The sequence below is a fragment of the Astatotilapia calliptera genome, chromosome 19, assembly GCF_964374335.1.
Source record: "Astatotilapia calliptera chromosome 19, fAstCal68.1, whole genome shotgun sequence".
NCBI classification, from domain to species: Eukaryota; Metazoa; Chordata; class Actinopteri; order Cichliformes; family Cichlidae; genus Astatotilapia; species Astatotilapia calliptera.
Window position 1 is genome coordinate 26,462,824 of NC_137440.1, and position 24,635 is coordinate 26,487,458.

The 24,635-nt window shown below is 41.6% G+C and overlaps 1 protein-coding gene across 3 annotated transcripts in view; it reads right to left on the reverse strand.

Annotated features, from left to right (window-relative positions):
• rps6ka1 (ribosomal protein S6 kinase a, polypeptide 1) overlaps positions 1 to 24,635 on the reverse strand; it is a 45,313-nt gene that overhangs the window by 3,628 nt on the left and 17,050 nt on the right. Inside the window, exons 1-17 of one of the 3 annotated variants that reach the window (XM_026152937.2) lie at positions 10,662 to 10,821; positions 9,608 to 9,661; positions 6,920 to 7,036; positions 6,664 to 6,745; positions 5,656 to 5,736; positions 5,413 to 5,492; positions 5,071 to 5,177; positions 4,273 to 4,310; positions 3,761 to 3,903; positions 3,606 to 3,676; positions 2,916 to 3,004; positions 2,720 to 2,784; positions 2,509 to 2,611; positions 2,170 to 2,300; positions 783 to 908; positions 528 to 617; positions 273 to 431 (exon numbers count right to left, since the gene is read on the reverse strand). In XM_026152937.2, coding sequence (XP_026008722.1) covers positions 273 to 431; positions 528 to 617; positions 783 to 908; positions 2,170 to 2,300; positions 2,509 to 2,611; positions 2,720 to 2,784; positions 2,916 to 3,004; positions 3,606 to 3,676; positions 3,761 to 3,903; positions 4,273 to 4,310; positions 5,071 to 5,177; positions 5,413 to 5,492; positions 5,656 to 5,736; positions 6,664 to 6,745; positions 6,920 to 7,036; positions 9,608 to 9,661; positions 10,662 to 10,703 — 1,578 coding nt within the window. In that variant the 5' untranslated portion in view covers positions 10,704 to 10,821. Of the gene's footprint in view, positions 1 to 272; positions 432 to 527; positions 618 to 782; positions 909 to 2,169; positions 2,301 to 2,508; positions 2,612 to 2,719; positions 2,785 to 2,915; positions 3,005 to 3,605; positions 3,677 to 3,760; positions 3,904 to 4,272; positions 4,311 to 5,070; positions 5,178 to 5,412; positions 5,493 to 5,655; positions 5,737 to 6,663; positions 6,746 to 6,919; positions 7,037 to 8,185; positions 8,684 to 9,607; positions 9,662 to 10,661; positions 10,822 to 24,635 lie in introns of those variants that run through there. The other 2 variants (XM_026152935.2, XM_026152936.2) reach the window with 2 other exon arrangements.

Sequence of the window (24,635 nt, forward strand, 5' to 3'; positions counted from 1 at the left end):
GATTGTGACCTACACCCATTTTCACACCTTGGCTCGTGCGTTTAGGTAGAGGATCAACAAGGGGGTTCATGACCCTCTTCGGGGGACACTCCCCTAGGACTTCAATCTGGGACTCTCCACCATTTGACCTTAGAACTGAGAAGCTTCTCAGGTGAGGTGAAACGTCTTCAAGAAACTCAAAGAAGTCCAAAAGGCTTTTCTTTTCAAGCTCCTTAGACAAAACATACATATAAAACAGGACTAAAAGTCCTAGTGGTCTTAGTGGTCCTCACCCCTTGTGAGTGGAGGTACTCAGCAGTCTTGGTGATAGTGTGTAGCACAGCGCTGGCCTCTCGCTCCGAAAAGAACTTCTGCTTGAGGATCCGATCCAGCAGCTCTCCTCCACGCATCAGCTCCGTCACCATGAACACCTGCTTACCGTTGTCGTACACCTGCGACAGAAAGACAAACAAACATCAGCGAGTCTTATTACACTCAACACCCAAGGCGAACAAAGGTTGTCAGACAGAGTGCGTGTTTAGACCCACATCCTTGAGTGTTATGATGTTAGGGTGCTGTCCGTATCTAAGCAGAATCTCTATTTCCTCAGAGGGGTCTGTGCTAGTCTTGTCAATCATCTGGAAATCAAAAGCACAACAACGGCATTAGGATCATGTTTTTGAAAGGCTGCATATTTTCCTCCTTCTTTTACTGAAGAACTACTGAAAAACATATTTGTTAGATTTTGCTGTCCTGTATTCACAAGCTAACTTTTCCCTGTGTGTGTGTTTATGTGTTCATACCTTGACAGCGTATTCAGTGTTGGTGGCTTTGTGGATACAACGTTTACAGACGGAGAAAGAGCCCATCCCTATATCTTCCTTCAGTACGTAGCCATCGCTGAAAAGGACGTTTTTCCCGTGTAGTTGCTGCAGAGGAAGATTTGAAATTGTGATGAGCGTTGGAGGAGTGACGGACTGACAAGAGCTCATGTGGGGGGAGGTTGATGATGTTGGGGAAGGGGCTGAAATCTATTTCTGGAGTCAATTTCTTCCTCTTTGTCAAAGTGTCTCTTCAAATCTACCACACACGCAGTAGAAAAACTGCTTTTGCCAGGCATTACACAAGATTTGAAGCCGTGTACCTCATCTGAGTCGTTTCTTTCTAATCGTGTTCCTGTCTGCCTTTCGCACACCGTACACACAGAATCTGTCTCTATTTCATGCCATCAGCAGTCAGAACTCGACAGAAATATAACACACTGAAATAACTTTGTCCACACCTTTAGATTACAGTACATGGGCATATTCACCGACTACTTCATCAGGTACTAATTACTAGGCTCACTTCCCTTTTACTTTCAGAAATGCTTTAGTTCTTCATAGCATAGAATCAACAAGGAACTGAAAACATTCGTCAGCGGTTTTAGTTCATAGTGACATGATTTAATCTCACAGCTGCTGCGCATTTTCCAGCTGCACACCCATGTTGCAAATTTTCGAGTGCACAGATGCTCTATTGGGTTGAGATCTGATGACAGTGGAGGCCATTTGAGCACAATGAACTCACTGTCATGTTCAGAAAACCAGTTTGAGATGATTTGAGCCTTGTGATGTGGTCTGTTTTCCTGCTGATAACAGCCATCAGAAGATGGATACAATGTGAGAATAACTAAGGGGCCTGAAGTGTGCCAAACCCTACTATTCGAATTCACACTCATCACACCAGCCAATATTATTATAATCTTCCATTGTTCAGTTTTAGTGTGTCGAGTTACTGTTGATCATGTTGCGGGCAGCACAGTGTGGGGTGGTTGGCACGGCTGCCTCACCACCATCTAGCCGGGGAATTTCTGTGTGGTGTTTGCAATTTCTTCCCATGTCATGAGTTTGTTCTTTCCAGGTATTCCGACTTTCTCCCAGGGTCCAAAGACATGCACTTAGTTGACTGGACACTCTAAATGACCAGTTAACCTAACTTCCTCCCATCACCTCCAACCAGTCGCAGCAGATGGCTGCCCCTCCCTAAACCCGGTTCTGTTGGAGGCTTCTTCCTGTTAGAAGGGAGTTTTTTCCCCTCCCACTGTTGCCAAAGGAGTCATAGGGGAAATTTCTTGGTTTTCTTTGTGTCCTGCCAGAACAGGCTCCAGTATCCAGTATTTATCTATCCCAAGAGTGAATAGCTACTGACCTGAACCACTGGATGTGGTGGGGCCTGCACTGGCTCTGATGAACCATCCTCCTCTAACAGAGTTGATGCAACAAAGCTGAAGCCTCTGAAGAGCTGGTGAGCTCCAGCACTGGGGGGTACACCAGGGGAGTCTGCAGGATAATAAATAAAAATAAAGGCTTCGGAAAAACAGACAGGTTTATTGCAGTAATGTTAGAAAACAAAAAAGGCACTGCTATAAAAACTTCACATTGAGGTATTATTGACAAGCACAGCTAATCACAAATATGTTAGTGCATCCCAATGTTGCTGTGTCTCCTTTAAATAAAAAAAAATGTGTATTGATTTTTGATTTTCGACCTTTAGGTGTGCGGGAGGTGAATTCGGAGTCGAAGTAGAAAGTGTCATCCGGACGTGCGACCGCTGGTCTGAACGGAGGCTTTGCTTCTTTTCGGAAGAGTTTCTAAAAAGGAATAAAGAAGCTTAACTCACGCTGTGCAGTTGAAGTTCTGAATGCCACCTGTGATGGTTGCTATAAATTCAAACACATATGTAATCACACAGAACTCACATTCCAGTCTATGGTTGAGAAGAAACCGTGCCGCTTAATCTCCTCAGCGCCATCGGCATTAGATCCTGCAAAACATCAAATAGAATCAATCACAATAGAAAACTACAAACCAATGTAAAGCACAGCCTTTCCCTGTGAAATCAGATAGAGTGTGTACCGTCATTTGTCAAAGTCATGTTCCAGAGCTGATACTAACCCAGTCTGTTGGCAGGGTTCCTTTTGAACAAAGCCCTGAGCAAAGATTGGGCCTCTGCACTCAGGAACTGAGGCATTCCAAGACGAGCCCTGCACAAACACACAAAGAGGGCTTCCAGCTTTAATTATTGCACCGGATATAGAATGAGGCAGTTGGAATATGTTGGAATAAGTACATTTGGCAACAGGTTTTTGTGTTGAATTGAGTTTTTCCGTGTTCTCCATGTGCCTGCAAATTTACTCTCCGGGTTAGTTCTTAAGCTGAGAGCCTGTTTAGGACGTCATACCCCACCTGACCGCCTATGCAGGTTGGGCATGGACAATCTGGGAAAACAACTGAATTAAAATAAGTTGGTAAAAGGGATTCCTGAGCGAGGGAGAAAAAAAAACAAAAAAAACCAAAACTTTTTTCAGCCTACAAATGGGGGGCGTGCCACAAAACGTTTGAGAGCTACTTAGCTGGTCATTGTAAATTGACTTCAGATGTAGTTGTGAATGTGCCTGCTCAGCTGTCTAACTGTGTTAGCCCTGTAATTTACCGGCTTCCTGTCCAAGGTGTAGCCCACATCTCTCACCCAAAGTGAGGTGGAATAGGCTCTAGTCCACTCACACGCTTTTGCTGATGGACATGAGTAAGTAGTTAAAAGAAAAGAAAAAATGAGTGATGTTCTTGAATCCAGGTGGTACTCACTTCAGAATGAGATTCATGGTTTCTTTGCGGTCCTTCCCTTGAAATGGCAACGCCCCCGTCAGCATCTCAAACTGGGAGAGAAAACACAAAAAATGTAATCGGCATATTTATTTACGTAATATTTACGCTCAGCCAGTACGTTTTTTCCTCCTTACCATTAGTACCCCGAACGACCACCAGTCAGCGCTGTGGGTGTGTCCCTGCCTGTTCACGACCTCTGGTGCCATGTACTCCACAGTGCCACAGAAGGAATAAGCTTTCTTCTCATGATCAATGGCTTCTTTACACAGGCCGAAATCTGAAAACACACAAGACATTAACCAAGGACCTGGATCCTTATATTATATTATATAGCAGCACGATAATAGCTACAAAAAGCTTTAACATGAAACAGTTTTCCCACAAGAGCTCTGTTAAGGCGACTTCTTAATTATCATTCGTTTCCTCTGGTTGAGGATAAGAGATTCTAAAGAGGTTTATCACAGATATTCAAGATAAAGTATTATAATTAACTTGGGGAACATATACAGGATGTTATGGAGATACGAGTCAGTGAGATAAAGCCATCACTGCTGTGAATCAAGGTCAATGTGGTAGAGGAAAGGAAAGTGTGTGTGCAAAATGAATAGTGAGAGGTAGATGTAAAAGAAACAACAAGGAGGCTCACCTGTGAGTTTGATGTGTCCCTCCTCATCCAGAAGAATGCTAGGAGAAAACAATGTCACATATAAGACAAACTAAAATCTTACAGAGTCTGAACATTTTACCCATCTGGATTGTACAAAGTAAACTTTTCTTTGCTGTATGCTTTGCTCAGTTGTAGTATGTCTTGGTGTCAAAGTATACTCGGCTGTCGGATCATTAGGTACCCTTAAAAACAACTGAAGGCTAATAAAGCAGTCCGTATGTGGTGGTCAAAGTTATAAAAACACGTTTCAGTTTCAATACAACATGTTAGCATTAAAAAGCACCAAAATTTAAAAAAGCAACACATAAATGAATCACCGGCTCTTTAAATTAGCGACGGTGTCGGGTCTTACATGCATACTATGAGATCGAGTGCTGTGCACAGCACACGCTGAGGAACAAGCATCGACAGCTGGTGGCAGCAATGTACCATAACAAGTACCGATGTGCCAATTACAGCAGAGAGTGAGGGAACACAAGCTAATGAAAATGGTGCAGGGTTCAACAAGTAAAAAATACTTTGCAGTGAGTGCAATAGAAATATGACAGGAGGAAATTGTTGCACTTTGAAGTCATCACTGCTGTCTGGGGTTGTGGCTACAGGTCTGCAGCAGGGAAGACACTTTTCCCACACTCACTGAAATGCATGCTGTTCTTCTGGATTAATCTAACTTGGAGACGTTTATGACTGATGCACTGTGTGTATATTTTTATATATATTTGTCATTATACATTTCCTGCAGCATGGCATGCAAAACGCTTGGTTTTCCACTCTTACTTTTCAGGTTTGAGGTCCCTGTAAATGATACCCAAGCTATGAAGGTGGTCCAGTCCTAATGCCAGTTCTGCTAGGTAAAACTTCACATCCTCTTCTGTGAACATCACCTGAGGGGTAAAGGAGACAAAGAAGAGAGAGGATGTGACACACAAAGAAAAGGAAAATGAGACTATAAGAGAGCATAACACCGCAGAGTGACACAATGCAGAATAAATGGGTAAGCACATATCAGTTTATAGGATAAATAAGTGGACATAGGACTGAGAAAAAGAAATCCTGACCTCAGGTCAGCATAACAACACTAAGTAGTCACTTCTTTTTTTTCTTTTTCTTTTTTTTTACCTCTTTGGAGAGTCTAGTAAAAAGATCCCCTCCTCTGAGAAAGTCCAGGATCAAGTACAGCTTCCCTTCAGTCTGGAATGCTACAGATGCACAAATTCACATTTAGTTCAACTGTAAATCAGGAAGCATGAGTTAAGCTTCTGGAAGTTGAAGTAATAAAACAGTAAATCAAGTCAGTACATCAAATAACATTAATAAGAGGGAAGGGAAGCAGAGTCTAACAAAAGCATCAGGCTGACTCACCATAGTGCAGTTTGACAACAAATGGGTGATTGACGTCTGCCAAAATGTCTCGCTCCATCTTGGTCCTCACACGGTCTCTGACTGAAGGCCAATGATCGAGGGTTAGTGTGATAGTATGCATTAAAGATTTATAACGTGTCTGTACGTAAGCACAGAGTATGGTAAAAGTACTACAACACACTAAATGCTGGTGCTGATGAGAGTACAATTCAACTTGGACTCATTAAGCTGCAATAGGAGAGGATCCTCAAATTAAAGCATAGCCAAACTTAAATAATGGGGTCAGTGCTGAATGTTAATGATGACCTAAATTTGGGGATTTTGTGCATGCAACTGCGACTCTGAGCACAGTAGATTAACTCAGCTGCTGCTTAAAAACTTCACCATGGGCAGCCAATCAGAAAAAAGCTGACTTCAAGCAAAAGGGAAGGAATGTAAAATAGCGAATTTCAGACAGAGAGGAGCTACACCCAAAATAAGGCGAATTATGATCAATTTGACCTGCTAGTCATGAAAAGCTGTTAAAGAATAAAAACACGGAGATTTAAATGAGAGTAACAGGTCCCTGTTAAATTTGCAAAGCTGCACAGAACCACCCACGTGATTTTGGGAGATGATGAGAAGAAATCTGATGCCCCGATGTTTGCAGAAGGTGAGACCACAACACCTGTTCATAGGAACCCACTGAAAGCAGTGGTGGTCTTACTATGCACACATACCACTGCATGTGTTACAGGAAATTCATACACCCTTTTATATGAAACTAAACAACCACTTGAAAAATGAAGTTGCCAAACACAAGGCCTTTTCAAATCAACATCACCGGAAAGGTAAAAGGTGCAGCTCTACAAAAAAAAAACAAAACAAAAAAACAAAAAAAACAAAAAAACCCAACTCACTCACTTTTCTTTGTTTTTTTTTCCCTGTCAATGAAGCCAAAAGCCAAAACAGAGAAAAGTAGCAATTCTTAAAATTTCACGACCATAGCCAAGCCTGACGTTGCTGTACCTTTTAGTGTGGCCTTCTTGAGGACCTTCATGGCATAGAGCTGGTTGGCATCGGGAGGAGTCACCTTTCGTACCAGGAACACCTGCAAAATAATTTTTTTTCAAAAAAATTCCCCCCAAAAATATAACAAACACCAAAAACACTGTTAAAGATGCAACGATTTTTGTAGGTTGGGGAGTAAGAGTAGCAAAGGAGGAAGAGAAAAATAGACATGTAGTCAAAATAGAAAGAAACCGAAAGAGTAAAAGCAAATTACCTTGCCAAAGGATCCCTGTCCCAGGACTTTGAGCAGTTCAAACTGAGAGGCATCAGCTTTCTCTGAGCCCTCCTTGACCACATGGGTGATGTTGATCTCTTTGATGTCTCCATCTTCCTAAAGAGTGAAAAGAAAACAGACGGAGGGAAAGCAGTCAATGATCACAGAACGACAGCAATACTGCACAGCTGCAAAAAAAAAAAAAAAATTTCACAAGCCGCTTGCTTATGCAAAGATAAGTTCTCCTGTGGAGGTGCCTCCTGCTGTCAATATAACACATTTCAAAAAAAGAGGAAGCATGGTAAGAAGTGAGATGTGCACGTGAGCACAAACAGTTGCTTATCGATGCGTTTATTTGCTTTTAGCACACGGGAACTGGTGGTGTAAATATTCAGTGGAAGTAGATCTGTGTAAAAGCAAGTTCACAGCAAGCGCACTCTCACAACTGGGTGGATCCCAGCTGACACCGCTCATAGCTCCACCACATGAACACGCGCAGCTGACCTGGTGTCAGCCTCACCCAAAACTCAACAACAATAACAACGATGCAGAGAATTCTCTTTCAAGAGTGTTCCCCTCCCTTGATAATCTTCCTTGAATTTCACACCTCGGGCCCTGTGATGAAGCAAAGTACAGTAGGTACCCTGCTGGGAGAATTTTAGATTCACCAGTGCAGTTTCAGGGGAAAGACTTTTCCCCTACTTCTGCCTATGAAATCCAAATCTCAGGGATCAGAAAGCAGAACATCTGGGCTGTCCTGCTCCTAATTTCTCCTTTATAGGCATGTTCAGGTTTACACTATTACCATGGATCCTGAATAAAGTTACACTTGGCAATTACAAGTTATTTAAAAAAAACAACCAAACAAAAAATAAAGTGCAATCAGCTGACCGTTGCATAATCAATATTTCAAAGAAGTGATGAAAGACATATTTTCAGCAGTCTCTTCTTTCAGCTTTTTAAAAGTTTCTACAAAACAACAGCCACCGCCATCACCACAGACCACTGCAGCCTGGGACTTAATTTGACAACAGGAAACCAGAGTTGGCTGAACACAGCAGGCTTTCAGTTGCACCTTGTTTTCTGAACAACCGCGACAAGAGCGAATACAAAACCTCGTTTGCACTTTGCTGTGCTGATGAATCCCTCTTTTCTCCTCATTTTCTTAAAACTCAGTTTCATTAAGACGACGCCACTGAACGCTCTGTCGACGACTTAACTACTCAAAGCTGATCGAGATGTCAATATCAGGAGGTGTCACTTTACCGTCCAGTGGTTCTCCGGCGGAGGTAAAGTGCCAGTGTCGTTGTCCGTTGCCGCCGTGGGTCTGTAGGTGTTACAGTGAGCAGGGCTGCCAGTCAAGGATTTGTTCTTTTTGAACAAGTAGATGGACAGCATGCGAGTCAGGTTGAACTTTCTCTTGTCCTTCTCCATCTCAGCATTTCCCAGAGTGTTGTATCATCCTACCTTCATCCATAACAAGGTACACACTCTTCTACCTCTCATATAATCATCTCAAATCTCACCTCATCTCACCGAGAGCACACTTTAAGATCGTTTGTGCTTTCATGTTAGGATTCGTTGTGTGGACTGCAGATAAATATTGAAAAGTCTCTCAGCCTCTGCTCTTTAGTCGACTGCAGAGGCCTTCTGCTAAATTTCCTTCAGTGCTTCATCTTCATGTTCTCTTCCATTCTATCTCCGGTCCTTGCTCGCTCCCTGCCTCTGTGTCTGTCTGATTAGACCGGTGTGCCTTCGGTGAATGACTGCAGCTGAAATGAACTGGAACCGAAGCGAGCAGGAAGGAAGAGCCTGCTATATTCTCACAGTCCTGCACCCAACTTCTTGTCACACTCTCTCTCTCACACACACACATGTGTGCGGCTGAAAGAGAGAGAGAGTGAGAGAGAGAAAGAGAGAGAGAGAGCAAGCGAGCAACAGGAGTACACTGAAACTCAAAAGAAGCACAAAAAAGAGATAGAGGTGGAGAAAAAGTAAAAAGAAAATGCCAATTAAATGCTTTCTTGAATAAATTTGCTTGCATTATCAGTAATTTTACAGACTCAAGAACCCAACTCTGTGCCACTTCCCTTTACCCATAATTCAACACAGAGGCCAGCGTGGAGGAGGATGGCAGAGAGAGGATGATGTGTCCCCTCTCGGTGTCAACACACCAGAGAGGATTCAGACAACTCACTGCCTCTGGATGACAGAGATTTTCCTGTCTGTGGCCAGGCATGTTGCTCTCTTCCCCCTCTTAACAGTCCTGTTCCTGCTCATCCTGTCTCCTAACACAGCTCTCGCTGCTCGTAAAGTGGTCTTGAGATCCTCTTACTTTCCTCCATTGCTCACTTTATTGCCGTTTATACAGCAAACACTTCTTTAACCTGAGAGAATACGCCATTACGCGCCTGTATATAGAGCATGAGTCAACTCCTCTTGACCAAAGAGCAGCGTTACTTGGCTGGCAGCGAACCTGCACTGCAGCCTGTGCTCAGAAAAGGTTATTTGCTTAACAATTTTGTGATGGGAGAGTACATTTTCCAGAGGGTGGGGAGACGAGAAAAAAAAAGAAAAAGGAAATACAATGTGACATGGATGAAGCAGGATGTAATGTTTGTTTAGCGAGGGAGGAGCTGCAGAATGAACGGATTTAAAAGCAACAGTACACAGGTGGTGAGAGCTTACCTGGGCTCTAATAGTGGCATAGTCCCTCTCTATCCAGGTGATATGAGACTCGTTCTAGGAAGTGTTTGAATGGAGCAGTTAACATGAGTTACGTAAAACATGACGGGTTTTGCAACAGGTACATTTGTACCTCTTCATACAGGCTTGCTGCAGGTACATCTCATTAACACATGCACACACGCACACACACACACACACACACACACACACAGAGAAGAGGGTAGAATAGGGCCACATTAGTGACAGGAAACTTCTCTTCCCTCCTACTTCTCACTTCCTCTTTTCTTGAACTGATCTCACATCCTTCCTGCTCGATAACTAGATAACCAACTACACAGGAGAGCTGAGTTTACAAGCATGACAGCTGTTGCAGAGAAGAAGCTGAAATTCAGCGTTATGACTAACTATTTATAAAGGTTCTCGTGTTATCCGGAATCTAGAGTACTCAGGAACAGCTGTCTTTTGAAATGAAGTCACATGGTGTGTGGGAGATAAAAAAAAAAGAAAAAGAAAAAGAGTATTCACACTTCATGGCCTCACACATATTTTTTGTGGTTTTGCAGATCAGTTTCAGTTTGATTGCATTAATACCATGACTTGGCCAAAACGCAAAGATGAAAAAACTGAGCATCTAACTTTTAAATTTGCTACACCGGTTGAGTGAAAAGGCAGAATCTTCAGTGAAGCATTAACCCTAGCATTGAAAATAACATTTTTTATGATTTTTGAGGTTGGAGGAGGTGGAAGATCCTCCATCCACATCCTCCTTTGTTTCCCGTCAATTCATAGCTGGGAAGATGAAAACTCTCACATCCACCCTCACAGAGGAAACCCCTTCATCCCTCCCAAAATATCACGCAACACACACACACACACACACACACACACACACACACACACACACACACACACACACACACACACCAAGCACTCCCTAAAGCTTTCGGCAAGTCCCCAGCACATTCTTCACCTGACCACACTCACACGCAGCTGCCCACTTTGTAACAAGCGGAGGTTCATAACACGCACACATGAAATAAAAGCATCTACTTGCCTCTGCCATGCGGGTTTTGGTGCGGAATAAGAACCTCCACATGTCTGTGTCCAGATACTTCCATGTCACTGATGCTGTCACTGGGTGTCAGTGAACCTCTGTGACAGTCACACTTAGACACTTGCTTCTATGTCAGCCTGTGTCAGTTAGCCAACAACTCTGTATGCAATACCGCAACAGATACAACCTTCCTGTATGCTAAGCAAAATGGGAAGTAAAGTTATAAAAAATGCATATGAGCAGGGGACCGATTAGCTGTGGACAGCGTAGAAGGAAAAGGCTCAACTCAAGCAGGAAATAGCTCTTTCTCAATGGGAAAATGAATCAGAAGTCTATACAAGAGCTTCAAGGACAAGTTTACGGAAACAATGAGAAGAACTTGAATCTTTTGTGTCATTTTAGGCAAAAAGTGGGGAAACTGACTTCATGCTTTTTCTTCAGTTTGAGATTCAAGATAGCAATCATGCGAGGTTTTCAATTTCCGTTGACACATCATCTGACTAAAAGTCTAACGAAGCCTGAAAAAGGGCACAGTAAAAGTTTAACAATAAGAGAATCCTACAGTCATGATAATCTTTGGTCGAATCGAAGCTTAAACGAGCTAACACAAATGCTTCTCTGAGTCCGCTTATGCAACATTTGATCACCTTTTCAGACTGCTAGAGAACAGATGCGTCAACTGTGAGAGACAGATATGGTGTAATGCCCTTTGATTAACACAAGGGGCCAGTGCAGGTCTGCAGCCAGTCCACTGGTAGGTGTTCCAAAGAAGGATGTCATAAGATAGGAGCTTTAGCCAAGTAAGGGCATGCTCACATTGTTAGCTCATGCCTCATCCAAATCCTAGTGTTGGCTCTGACACCAATTACAGTAAGGGAGACAAAGTGGGACAGAAAGGGAGCATGTGGGAGATGATAGGCTGGAGTGCTGTCCAAACACTGTCCATTCACAGCAGCAGAGGTCAAACGAGTTTAAACCCTACAACAGTCACGTCTTGCGTCAAAGCAACGCACCAAAGCTCGAAATGATGGCAGAGTTCAGAGGAGAGAATCATTACAAAAAAATAAGACAAGAGGAAGAGTCAAGAGGAAAAGAGAAGTCACTGGTCAAATGGTGCATGAGCCTGGAAGAAGGAGTTAATTTAGGCTGTTGCTCTCCTAGTGTTTGTGTCTTGCACTGTAGCTTCTGCTCCTTCCTGGAAAATGAAGCGCAAGCACCTGTACGTTTTCAACTGCAAGACAGCTCCGACTGCACAGACAGAGGATGACGAGTGAAAGCGGGAAGGTCCAGAGAGGGAGACGGAGCAGTCTAAACATTCATCTGTAAAAACAAATACCCACACTAGACTTTGCCTGCAAGAGCAAACACACTCAGAGGGGTAAAAAAAAAACAAAAAAACAAAAAAAAACCACACTGCAGCGGTACCCTCACAATGACGAAAGAGTCTGAGATTATATAAGAACTGAAGACAAAAAGAGACTGTAGGCAGCATGGACCATATTTTTAGGCATTTCTAATAAAAATGCTTTAAGGTTATAAACAGGAACTGCTTCTTTTGTTAATGCCTAATAAAAGTCCTTGTAGTGAAATGTTGCACCCTCATTAAAATCTGCAGCTGCATAATCAGTTGATTGAGGTTAAATCAACTTTTAATGTATAAAAATGTCTAAAAATTGTCAAACACTGATACTTAAACCTGAGTAATATGTATGTGAACGTAGAACTAGTTTCATTTAAAACTCACATGTTTTAGTAATATTGGCAAATACTCCCATCACTTGCACGTGATTAACTAACCATTCAGTTCAAATATTAGTGTACAACCCTCTACGGGTCATTAATGAGAAGACATTTTTTGCACTCGCTTCATCGTTTATTGCTTATTTAAGGAGGAAAACTTAAAAGATCAGAATTCAAGCCACAATCTAAAATCACGACCACTTAAGCCCCTTAAGCTCGACACATACTGTCTGTTCTGACTATCATCTGGACCCGAATTTTAACCCTCATAAGCAAGTTCCCATGACTTGCAAACAGATATACACTCAACAAAAATATAAACGCAACACCTTTGTTACTGCTCCCATTCCCCATGGGATGGACGTAGAGACCTAAAATTCATTCCAGATACACAATATAACCATCCCTCCCAAACAGTGGTCACAAATCAGTCCAAATGTGTGGTAGTGGGCACATCTGCTATATTGAGATAATCCATCCCACCTCACAGGTGTGCCACATCAGGATGCTGATCTGACATCATGAGTAGTGCACAGGTGTACCTCAGACTGCCCACAACAAAAGGCCACCCTGGAATGTGCAGTTTTGTCTCACAGCAAAATGCCACAGATGCCACAAGCAATGAGGGAGCGTGCAATTGGCATGCTGACAGCAGGAATGTCAACCAGATCTGTCGCCCGTGCATTGAATGTTCATTTCTCAACCATAAGCCGTCTCCACAGGCGTTTCAGAGAATATGGCAGCACATCCAACCAGCCTCACAACCGCAGACCTCGTGTAACCACACCAGCCCAGGACCTCCACATCCAGCAGGTTCACCTCCAAGATCGTCTGAGACCAGCCACCCAGACAGCTGCTGGAACAATTGGTTTGCACAACCAAACAATTTCTGCACAAACTGTCAGAAACCATCTCAGGGACGCTCAACTGCATGCCCGTCGTCCTCATCGGGGTCTTGACCTGACTCCAGCTCGTCGCCGTAACAGACTTGTGTGGGCAAATGCTCACATTCGATGGCGTCTGGCACGTTGGAGAGGTGTGCGCTTCACGGATGAATCATGGTTCACATTGTTCAGGGCAGATGGCAGCTGAGAACGTCCCAGTTCTTGCATGGCCAGCATACTCACCGGACATGTCACCCATTGAGCATGTTCGGGATGTGCTTGACCGGCGTATACGACAGTGTGTACCAGTTCCCACGAATATCCAACAACCTCGCACAGCCATTGAAGTGGAGTGGACCAACATTCCACAGGCCACATTGTCAATCTGATAGACTCCATGCGACGATGTGTTGCACTGCATGAGGCAAATGGTGGTCACACCAGATACTGACCGGTTCTGGGTCCCCAGACCCCCAATAGCGCAAAAAACTGCACATTCCAGGGTGGCCTTTTGTTGTGGGCAGTCTGAGGTACACCTGTGCACTACTCATGATGTCAGATCAGCATCCTGATGTGGCACACCTGTGAGGTGGGATGGATTATCTCAATATAGCAGATGTGCAGCCTAAAGAGCAGATCTTAGTTAAAGAGTCAAAAGTGTGCAGTCCTAAAGGCAGTAGATCAGATCATTAGTCCTACCAGAAGAATCTGTTCCTCTGGTGTCCACTGGATTTTGCACTGTGAATCGCCCCCAAGTGTTAGTCTGTCCACATAAAATTCGACTGCACAACATCCATTGCAAACACAGTTCTTTGGTCACCACTGCAAGATCTGGCTCACTGTGACTTCACCCTCTTCCTCAAAAGGAAGTTGAAGGGTTGCAGTTTTGATAAAGTGGACAAGATCCAGTGCATGATGAAAACACAAGAAAATCACAGTGCAGCCCAGGAAGCCTACTACAAAGGGAATGTTTGCCAAATTAAAGCACTTATTTAAGCTATGTATTTATTTGTTTATTTTCTCGAGAGAGAGATTTGTAATTAAGAACCAAATTCAGAGTACACTACACAACATGGCATCATTAAATTTGCATCCACACTGAAGGCGATTTGCTTATCACGCGTTGTTTTGAAGCTGACGATCAGTCTCTTGTGGACATTCCAGCCTCCTGTTGCCTAGGTAACCCTATAATGTATTTACTACCAGGTTATATGTCAGTCAATAGTATCCTGCAATCTCACTGGTAGTCTCTTCAATTGCTCATCAGCAACTCAGCTCAAATGAAGTTGCTGAATGTCTTTCCCTTTTTGTGGTTTCTGGTTGCCACGTTACTTCCTGATTGGATGCAGTTTTTGTAACAACAGAACAGCAAATGTGTAAAAAAAAGGAGAAACATTCTATAGACTTTTAAAACAACTAATCACATGAACAAGTGGAAGGTAGAGGCCAGAGGAAATGTCCCAGCAGGAGTATAGGATTAGCACAGATACTGCAGGAAATCCTGTCATGGCATCTGTAATATTTATAGCAGCAGCATGGATAGCCGTCAGATGATTGGCAGTTCAATGGGCCAGTTGACATCGGGTTAAAACGGCCTTGTGTAATATCCACAGTGGGAGCTTTGGTCAATAAATGCATTAAGAAAAGAACGAAAAGAAATGGCAGAAATGATTTAGAGAGAACAAAGGGGCGGGATAGAAGGATAAATGAGAGACGGAAGAGTGAATATACACAATGAGGTCATCGATGTTAAACCTAAGCTGCATGGCTGCGGTGGAAATGTGTAGCACTCTGGACCTGGTTGCAAATATATATAAAAAATAAATAAATAAAGAGTACAAGCCAGAAACACCAAACCTCAACATCTCCTGAGCATTTTGTCACTCATCTATAATTTGTGTGTCATCACACAAACATTTCTACAACATCTAAAATAGCAACTTCAAGTGCTACTCAATCTGCACTTCCTGCTTAGTCCCAGGTTTTTCCCCTTTAGAAATCTGCTCAACCAAATGCCAAATAAACCCCCAAAATTCACATACAGACAGACATCAAAGCTTTTTTTGTATTGTATGTATTGTAGGTATTTAAATGCAGGAACAGAGGGACACCAATACAAGACTTTAACTTGAAAAGATAAACCGACAGAAAAAAAGGATAGTTTTTGTTAACTTGACAGAGAGAGAGAGGTGCAAAAGGGCAGAGCATGGAGACGACACAATCAGCATCCATATTGATGAGAACTATAAAGGATGAGTGGAAATGGTCGGAACGTTTTCCTTAATTGACCCTCAGAGGCAGAAGTGTGAAACTATGGCAACTGCGTTTTTGCAGTCTCCGTCTCCCAGCATCCTCTTTGCAAGACAAGAGGTAGTTTCAGAGGCAAGGCCATTCACATAGGAAACATCTTTTTAGATGATGCTTCCAGGTAACACTTGCCAGCCTCCATCTTCACAAATGGAGCACTCCTGTTCACACTCTACTTCAGTTTGGAATCTGATGCCAGAAATGTCTTCTACTTATCACCGATGCAGCATGAAATGGATTATACTATGTTTATTTTGGAGGTAATATACGATGATGGCCTTTAAAGGTTATGTAGCTTGAGACTCTAATATCAGAGACCTTTCAGAACACACAGACGTATCAGAGTGCACACACAGACTGGATGATTAATGGAGCTGACTTTCTGTCAGAGCATCCCTGTGTATTACCATGACCATGTCTGAATGTGATAGAAAGAGAGAAACAGACTGTCACTTTCTCTGTGTGTGTGTCTTTAAACCCAACTGGTATATGAATGAAAATCCCAATGAGCACACCCATTACGATTTACGAAAGTATACGTTTGTGTGAGTCTGCTCTTGTGTTTATATGCATTATCATTCTCCTCCTGGCAGCACAAGTCACAATTGGGGCTTAGTGACGCTGAGGGCAGAGTAACCATGACGACTAGGCCAATAGCAGACATGAATGGATGACAGAGGGGATGAAGTGAATAGATGGATGGCTCAAGCATCTGAGGGGCATCTGCTTCAAGTTAAGACTTTTCTTTCTTTTTTTTTTTTTTTTTTAAATCTGTTTTGTCATTCGTATAGATCAACAGGGAGGGAAACAGCTACAACACATGATAACCCTTCAGGTCGGGCAAGATTGTTGAAAAGGGAGAAAGAAGTTGAATGATAAGGAAATTGAAATTCTGATTCAGCTTTGACGTAAACTACCAAAAAGTTAGAAACAACATTGTTTTTGAAAGAAAGCACATCTAATATGACACTAAAAATTGGATAAAAGGACCAGAAAAGATGGATGGATCCCTTGTTTAAAGAAATAGATGTGATTTCATGAGGCCGACCATGAACACCACAGTCTGCTCTACATCATTCCAACATGTTGCATTACTTCTCGACAATAATGAAAACTAACCAGTGTAGCATGAACTAAACTGCACTAAGACTGCCTGTATTTTCATGCAATTTTTAATAAGCTATAACAAACCTGTTTTCAAGAGGTTTTACAATATGGAAAAAACACAACTTCAGCAAGACATCCTATATCGATTAGATGCACATCTAAAAAACACTTTAAACTCTAAATTGGACTTAAGGCGTTAAAAGTTAGCCTTAGATTTCCATTTTAATCAAGTATCTCTTTCTGAGCAGTGCTTACTTTGAAAATATCTCATTGCTTCTTCTTCATCTCTGAACGTCAAATGTGATTTTTCTCTTTTGGGGAAATACAGCCCTTATCAAACTATTGTTCTATTGTACAATAGATCAGATCTAGATGCCTAATTGTCACATCCTTACAGTTTAGAACAGGCTTGCATTTTTTTAAATGATCAGTTGATCCTTTATCATAAAAAAAACTTGCATTAGGTAACACAATGTGCCAGTGAAACACATGCATAATGTTGTAATTTTGATGAATCACTACATTTACTTTAGTTAATCACTTCTCAAATTGATTGCAAAGTTAGTAGTGCACTTAGGCACAGAATGCCTAATCATTCGATATGAATTCACTGGTCGAATGGATTATTTCCACATGGGCACAATCAGACATCACGTGGACTAGAATCACACAGGTTAAATAGTGTTTAATGCGTACTGTGACTGCAATGCACATTTGGTTTCTCACCTGCACCTCCATCGGGTAATGCCTACAAAAGTTCAAGGCTGCAGTGCATGTACATAAAAAACTTTTTTGTGGCATTAGGCAGACAGAGGCCTCTAATATAAATTTAATATTAATTTTCAGGTAACATATGCTGAACTTCCAAAAACATTTAGGTGTTTTTCACCGCTTCTTTTTCTTGGCAAAACTGGACCTTGAACACTTTTTGTGTAACACCATCCTATGAAAACCGAGCAATGAGATCAGCTATATAGTTGCAAATCAAGAAGAGGGAGAGGGTAACAGAGATTCCCATGTGTATGACAAAATCCAAAGATTTAGAGCCCCCTTTTAGAACAGAGGCAGGCTGCAAACCACATCTCCTAGTGTCTCTGTTTGTGTGTGTGTCTGTTTATATGCTCATCAGATCTCTAACGCACCTAAACTGAAACTGCAATTTGCATCTGTTACTGCTGATGACAAACTCAGATAAGAGGATACCCGCTTGACACAAACACACACACACAAACCACACCTTCCCCTTGGGTCTGCACATGCAATCATAACAGCGTCTGTTAGCTACTACAAAGAATAGGGGGGCATTTTAATTTGCATTAAAACCTTCTGGAGAGGCTCAATTAACCTGCTGCATAAACAACTGCATGACTGGGACTTGATAAGACGTGAATGATGGTGCGCTTTTGCGTGTTTACTTGTGTCTGCGTGGGCCTGTGTGGATAAGCCTTGCTAATAGATCATTTTTTATTGTACCTGATGATTGTGTGCAAGGCTGTGTCTCAGCACAAAGTCCATCTTGCGTAATGAAGTCAATTTTCCATTAAAGAATCTTGTTAACTGACTAACTTGCCATGAAAACGAACACCAAGAGTAGTTTATGCACAACATATGAGCCAGACATCGTTGTTAACACTCATGGAAAGCCAAGTTTACCTGAACCCTTTCAATCGGGCTCATCAATGCCAAACATCCTTTCTGTAATACTTTGGATGACCTTGTTCAAGAAGAGAGAGAAAAAAAGGATTCATAGTCACAGAAAGGACTTCTAGACATAGTCGCTTTAAAAAAAAAAAAAAGCAAAAACAGCCTTGAAAACAACTAACTTCATAGAAAAGAAGTTAGACTGAGAAACTTCATAACACAAGTTTGATTAAAGGGAGATGAGTCAAGGACAAAAGCTTAACAAATCATTAGTCGGCCTTTATCTGAACTACAAGACATGATGATGAATTACACTTTGCTGAAGAGTGCAGAGAAGTAGTGATGGAAGACAGGGATGAGGAAGAGAGGAAGGGGATGATGTACTGGAATGTACCAGGTAAATGATGAAGGGCAGAGTAAGAGAGAGAATGAAGGAGGGCATCTTCAAGCCTCAGTGCTTTTCTCATTTAGCAGGGCTGTGTGCGTTCGTCCATGCGCACACGTGTATGTGTGCGTCATCAGGGTTCCCTCCCTTATATCATCCAGAGTGCCGTTAGAACAGCAGAGCCCACTTTAACAGAATCCAGAGGCTGTTTGCACTTGTTATCATCACAGTGGCTTTTCAAAATGCGTGACGTAGAAATGAAGGCAATTGACAAGTCCGGTTGTTCAGCGTCGGCCTGCTGGTGAAATAATCAAATGAGCCTGACTTTGTTGCCTCTGAAAATGACACCTACAATCACATTTCTATGTGTGATGTGACAGGGTGGAGAGACAAATAGGAAACAGGGAAAATCAAACAGATTGAGAGCACGGGAAAGAAAAGAAAGTTGACATTTCCAGGCCAACACCCATATGGGCAGCCTGATAAGATCAAGTCTTTGTGATAAGAAGGTTTTTACACAATTCTTTTCTGGAAAAAAACAAGAATGAAACATGTGTATTTCCTTTCTGGACAATGACAAATCAAAATTCGAGCTACCTTATTCTCAACCACTTAGAGAGCTTTTTCACGCAGTTTAATGGGATCGATTGCAGAACAGATGCTTGAAGGAGGAGCTGTAATTAACTTCCAGAGAAGTGATGCACTTTAGATAAAGACTCTAAACCATGCAACACTGTACCTTCTGTTTTAAAGTGAGCAATGAGTGTGCCTGCTGCCTGCATGCGTGATCACAGTGAATCTGCAGCACACTGCGGCAATTTATTGCAAGTCTGTGGTCGCCTATCTTAAATATACCAGCAATAGCATGCATAATTATACATAGTATATGAAAGTAGTAGGAAGTTGCTTTCTTGAAGAGTGCTCTTCAAGAAAGAGGGAAAAAAATCCCAAAGAAACACAACTAATTTTAATTAATCAAATCACTTGTGCGTACACAGTTAAATAAATCAGAACTAAATATTTCAAAAATAAAAAAACAAGATGCAGCTCACTTACTAATCCTTTAATTTCCATTCCATAATCCAGGCTTTTCAACCTCTCTTTTCTCGTAAAGGTCACTTGCTGTGCCTCTCATAGGCCCGAGCTACTTTTTATTAACACACAGGAACAACAACTGCTTAAAGTCTTGTCTCAGACTTTGACATAAACTTTCAGGATGTGGCTTACTTGTGAAGTTCAGACAATTGCGGAACCTCAGCCAGAGCCATCGGCTCCGCTCGTCTACAAAACAGCAATCATATCGACCGTCTTTAAAGAGGTTTCCTGAGCTGAGGTGGTTCTTCAGCATAAAGTTGACTTAATTTCACGGTTCGGAAAAGGTTGATTAGAGCTTTTCAGCATCTGAGTAATATTAGGTTGATATAGTAACAGAAACAGTTGCAGCGTTTTTATTTTGACATCTTACTCGATTGCCGTCACGTGAAAATATCTCTTCATATGTATCTAAATGTCTTCGCATCGAGTTTATCACAGCGCGCACACAAAACTCCCTTCCTCAAAGAGCCAATTTATTATTTAAATCTTCGGTTTTTAGCTTTCCCCTTTATGCAATTGCAGTTTTTCGTACTTCAGAGTCTAAGGCAGAGCCGCTTTACAGTTGAGCAACACTAACTGAAGCTTCTGTATTGTGGTGTTTCATCTATCTGCTGCGCCTTTATCTTTCAGCTGCGTCTAGACAAATGTTCAATTAGGACGGAAACCTCATATCATAATCACGCATGAAATGGAATATAAAAAAATGGTGTTGCAAGATGTGGAAGTCATGTGCTCGTGACTTCCACTGAAGAAATAAAATGATAAAATTGAAAAATCATGTGCTGATAATACTTATGTTGCCATTTATGTATTTTTATAGTATCAATAAGAGGTTTATTGACGTGTAACATCATTAGTGTGCAACTTTATGTCAGCATTTTTATACTGACTCTACAGTGACACAACAGATGACATGAAATCATATCACCAAGGTAATTAAACACGTAGAAATAAGCCAAAAAAAAAAGAAAAAAAAGAAGAATAGATGAGAAATAACAACATAATGAAATATTATTTCCATTCATTCACACCGAGTCCTATGAGAGCAGAAAGGACAGCGGGTCAAGCTAAGTGTTGTTACAATGAATGAGTAAAGAATAACTGTAAGTTATGGAAAGTATGCAAAGAAAGTCACAGGCCTATTGTCACATTTATGCAAATACACACAAAGCAATCACACGCTGGCCTGAAAAAAGAAAAAGGGAAAAAAAACTGAAGTGTTAGCATTCAGCGTCTTACTAACAAACAAATCTTTTGCAAAAGGTCACAACAATGTGACAAGGTAAACTGAATGGGACTTCTGCATCCATTCAGAAGCCTATCGAGTCTCATCATATTCAGTTATGCATATTCAAAGCGAGTTAGAAAATGCTGGCCTGTTCGTTTTATTTGAGGACTTTGGCAAAGCAGGGTGACAGGATGCATAAATCTTTTGGGAGTGTGCTGATTTTGTCGCTAAAAGCAGGAACAGAAAGGAGCACAGTATGTGATGCCTCAATCTCAATGCAGTCTGTGGCCGAAAAGCCCTTTAAAAGAGCTACCACAAATTATGCTGAAAGTCCAGCATTTTAACCCCTTCTGGTAAAAAATAAATAAATAAATAAAAACAACCAAATAACATTAAACTAATGGGAATTTTGGAATATATTGCCTCAAGTGCACTTTACTTTATTAATTTACACGAGATGACCTCACACTGAAGGAAATCAGATGGTGTTTTTCAAGCACAATAGCCCATGTATAACTACCATATAGCCAACAATGACAAAAAAAGAGGCTTCATCTAATTTTTATGTGCTTCATGTGACTACCGTAATTGTCGGGCTATAAGCCGCTACTTTTTGCACAAGCTTTGAACCCTGCGGCTTTTAGTCAGGTGCGGCTTTTCTATGGATTTTCCATGATTTTTGTGATATCGTAAGACGATTTGTTTTGTTTGTTCCGCTGTTGTACGGCACTACGTTGCCTGGCGGAAGGATCGGGGTTCAAGAGTGGTATGTTGGTCACATGTCCATCCGCCAGGCAACATAGTGCCGTACAAGTAGCGCGAAAAACAAACTTCAAAGTAGCGCTACGCGTTCAGCGGGAGTCGTGGATGACGAGCGGCGATAAACTTGCGAAAAGCAAGTTATGCTCAACTCCACCGGTGGATTCTGACAGCGTGGAAAAGTGTGAAAACATCCACGATCACCAACGGATTTCGAAGGGCTGGACTGCTGCATGATGGAGAGGAGGACACCGCCACGGCCCTTCAGAGGGTGTTCGACTCCGACACTGACAATGACAATGAGGATTTCTTTGGTTTTGAAAGTGACAACGAAGGAAAGAAGCTGAGAGTGGATGACGAAGCCATCCTGAGCCTGTTCGTATCCGACACTGGAGAAGAGGACTTTGGTGGTTTTAGTGCGCAGGAAGAAGAGGAAGATGGTGGTGAATGACTGACTTTTCTTCTTGTTAAAGCCGTGTCACTGCACCTGAGCCTAAAAGGTAGTCCGAATCTATTTTTCTGGTGTGCTGTAGGTTATTGTTATGTAATACATTTGTTACTCATTTATGAAGCACAGCACATGTGCAAATATGTACCCATAACTTGTTTTTCAAAATATTAATAAAAGGGTGTGTCTCCAAACAGCCATCTCTTTCCTGACAATTCCCTTTGTGCATATTCTCTTACATATGATGAGTCAACATTGAAACACCTGCGGCTTTTGGTCAGGTGCGGCTAATGTATGTACAAAACAGGATTTTCCCCTGATTTTAGCTTGTGCGGCTAATATTCAGGTGCGCTTTGTAGTCCGGGAAATACGGTAGTTATTCCTACTGCTCTAATGTAAGCTTAATGGATCATTATTTTGATGTCACCCAAATATTTGGCTGTTGCACTTGTTATTCACCAATAGCTAATGAAATGCTGATCGTGGTGAAATCCAAATAAAAGGCTTTAAAAAGCCTAAAAAAAGGAGAGACACACAAAAAAGACACATGCTGTTCAAACTGAGCATCAAGACGGGGAACGAAAGGTGATTTATGTAACTTTGGTTGTTGGTGCCAGATGGGTAGGTCTGAGTAAAGTTCTCTGGGTAAAAATACCTTGACAGGAAGGCAACAGTAACTCAAACATGGTAAGCAAAAGAGCATCGCTGAATGAAAAATACATAGAACCCTGAAGCAAATGCGCTACAGCAGCTAAAGAGCACACCGGGTGACAGCAAGAACAGGAAACTGAGGCTACAAATCGCAAGAAGTCACTAAAATTTGGAGAAGATTTTAAATATATTGCTAATACGATAAGTCTCAATCTATGAATCTACATCGCCCTGTATCAATGGTATATGACCTTTATAACTATAGCATATACATATTTTGATGACTGCTTCTAGCAGGATAACATGCCATACCACAAAGCTCAAATCAGCTACAATACTATATTCTGCTTTATCATGACACTGAACCGTTTTAACTTTGTATTAATTTGATTTTTGACTGACTGAAAAAGAAGACCAATGTACGAATATTTCAGTATTAATAGAAAAAAAAAAGTGTTATTTTGTTTTGATGGAGCATTCATGACTGCATCATAAACAAACAAACAAAAAAATTTGCTTATTCTGATGCATTTCCAGTTTACTATTCAGTTACACATTACAGCTTTTACCACATCAGCATGATTTAGCCACGCTTGATTCACCACAGCTTCACAAGGACTAGCATAAGCAACACAACCACATGGCTAATTAGCATAATATGAGAACTTTGCTGAATGGGCCTCAGGTAAACGGTGGTACACAGTCAGTCTGCGTACAGTAAAGACAAGAAGCCTTAGCTTATTTTACAGAAATTTAGGCATTCTCCTCTAATTTTGGACTTGCACATAAAAAAAAAAACAAAAACACAAATATAAATATATATTTTTAAAAAATCCCAAATTATGTGCTACTACTTCTCAACTGCTAGTTATATTTATATACGTTTCTACACATGCTTTTTACATACAGTCATGTAGAGATAATGTATTTAGATTGAAGTATCGTATCCTGACTTGAAAAGCTGGCCCCAGAGACGATCCAGCTACGGAGGCCGTCTCTTGATTTCAATCCTACGTTTCAATTCTGTTTTTGCTACGTCGCACATCATCAGTAGTGGTGTAGCAGAAGCTGGAAATGAAAGCAATTAAGATGGCTAGTTTATGGAGGCAAAAATCTCAATAGAGGAGAGTCAAGGAAGCGAGCTTCCCACCCAGAGAGTGCGTTATTCTAGTCAGTTTAAATGGTGGTGTGCTATGTTGTACTGTTGCTGTAGGCGGGATGAGATATGATGAGTAAAAAATTATAATTTCAAGGAAATAAAATAAAGTGAAGCAGAGCAGGACTGGAAAGAGCAATAAGTTCTGTCAACTAATAATCACACTCAAGAGGCTTGTTAACTCTGTGAGTCACGTATGAACGGGAAACAATCTGGCATCAAGAAACAAGAAAAGGATGAGCAGTCCAACGGAAACAAACAAAAAGAATAAAATATTCCACTAGAAGCAGACAAACAGCACAGTATCGGTGTCTGTGCTGTATCAATGCATGTGTATGAGTGTGTGCATGGCTGAAGGCTTCCACCTAGATGTCGTATCACAAAGTGTGATCAATGACAGAGCTGTCAGCAAAACAGTGCTATAAACATGCAAACCAAATATGCACACACAACCCTGGTTGTTAAAAGTGTGTGTGTGCCGGAGAAACATTTGTGATGGGAACCGACGTCACCTCTGAGCCTGAGTCACAATGCTGCCATCAATAGTCCAGTAAACCTGGACAGTTTTTATTC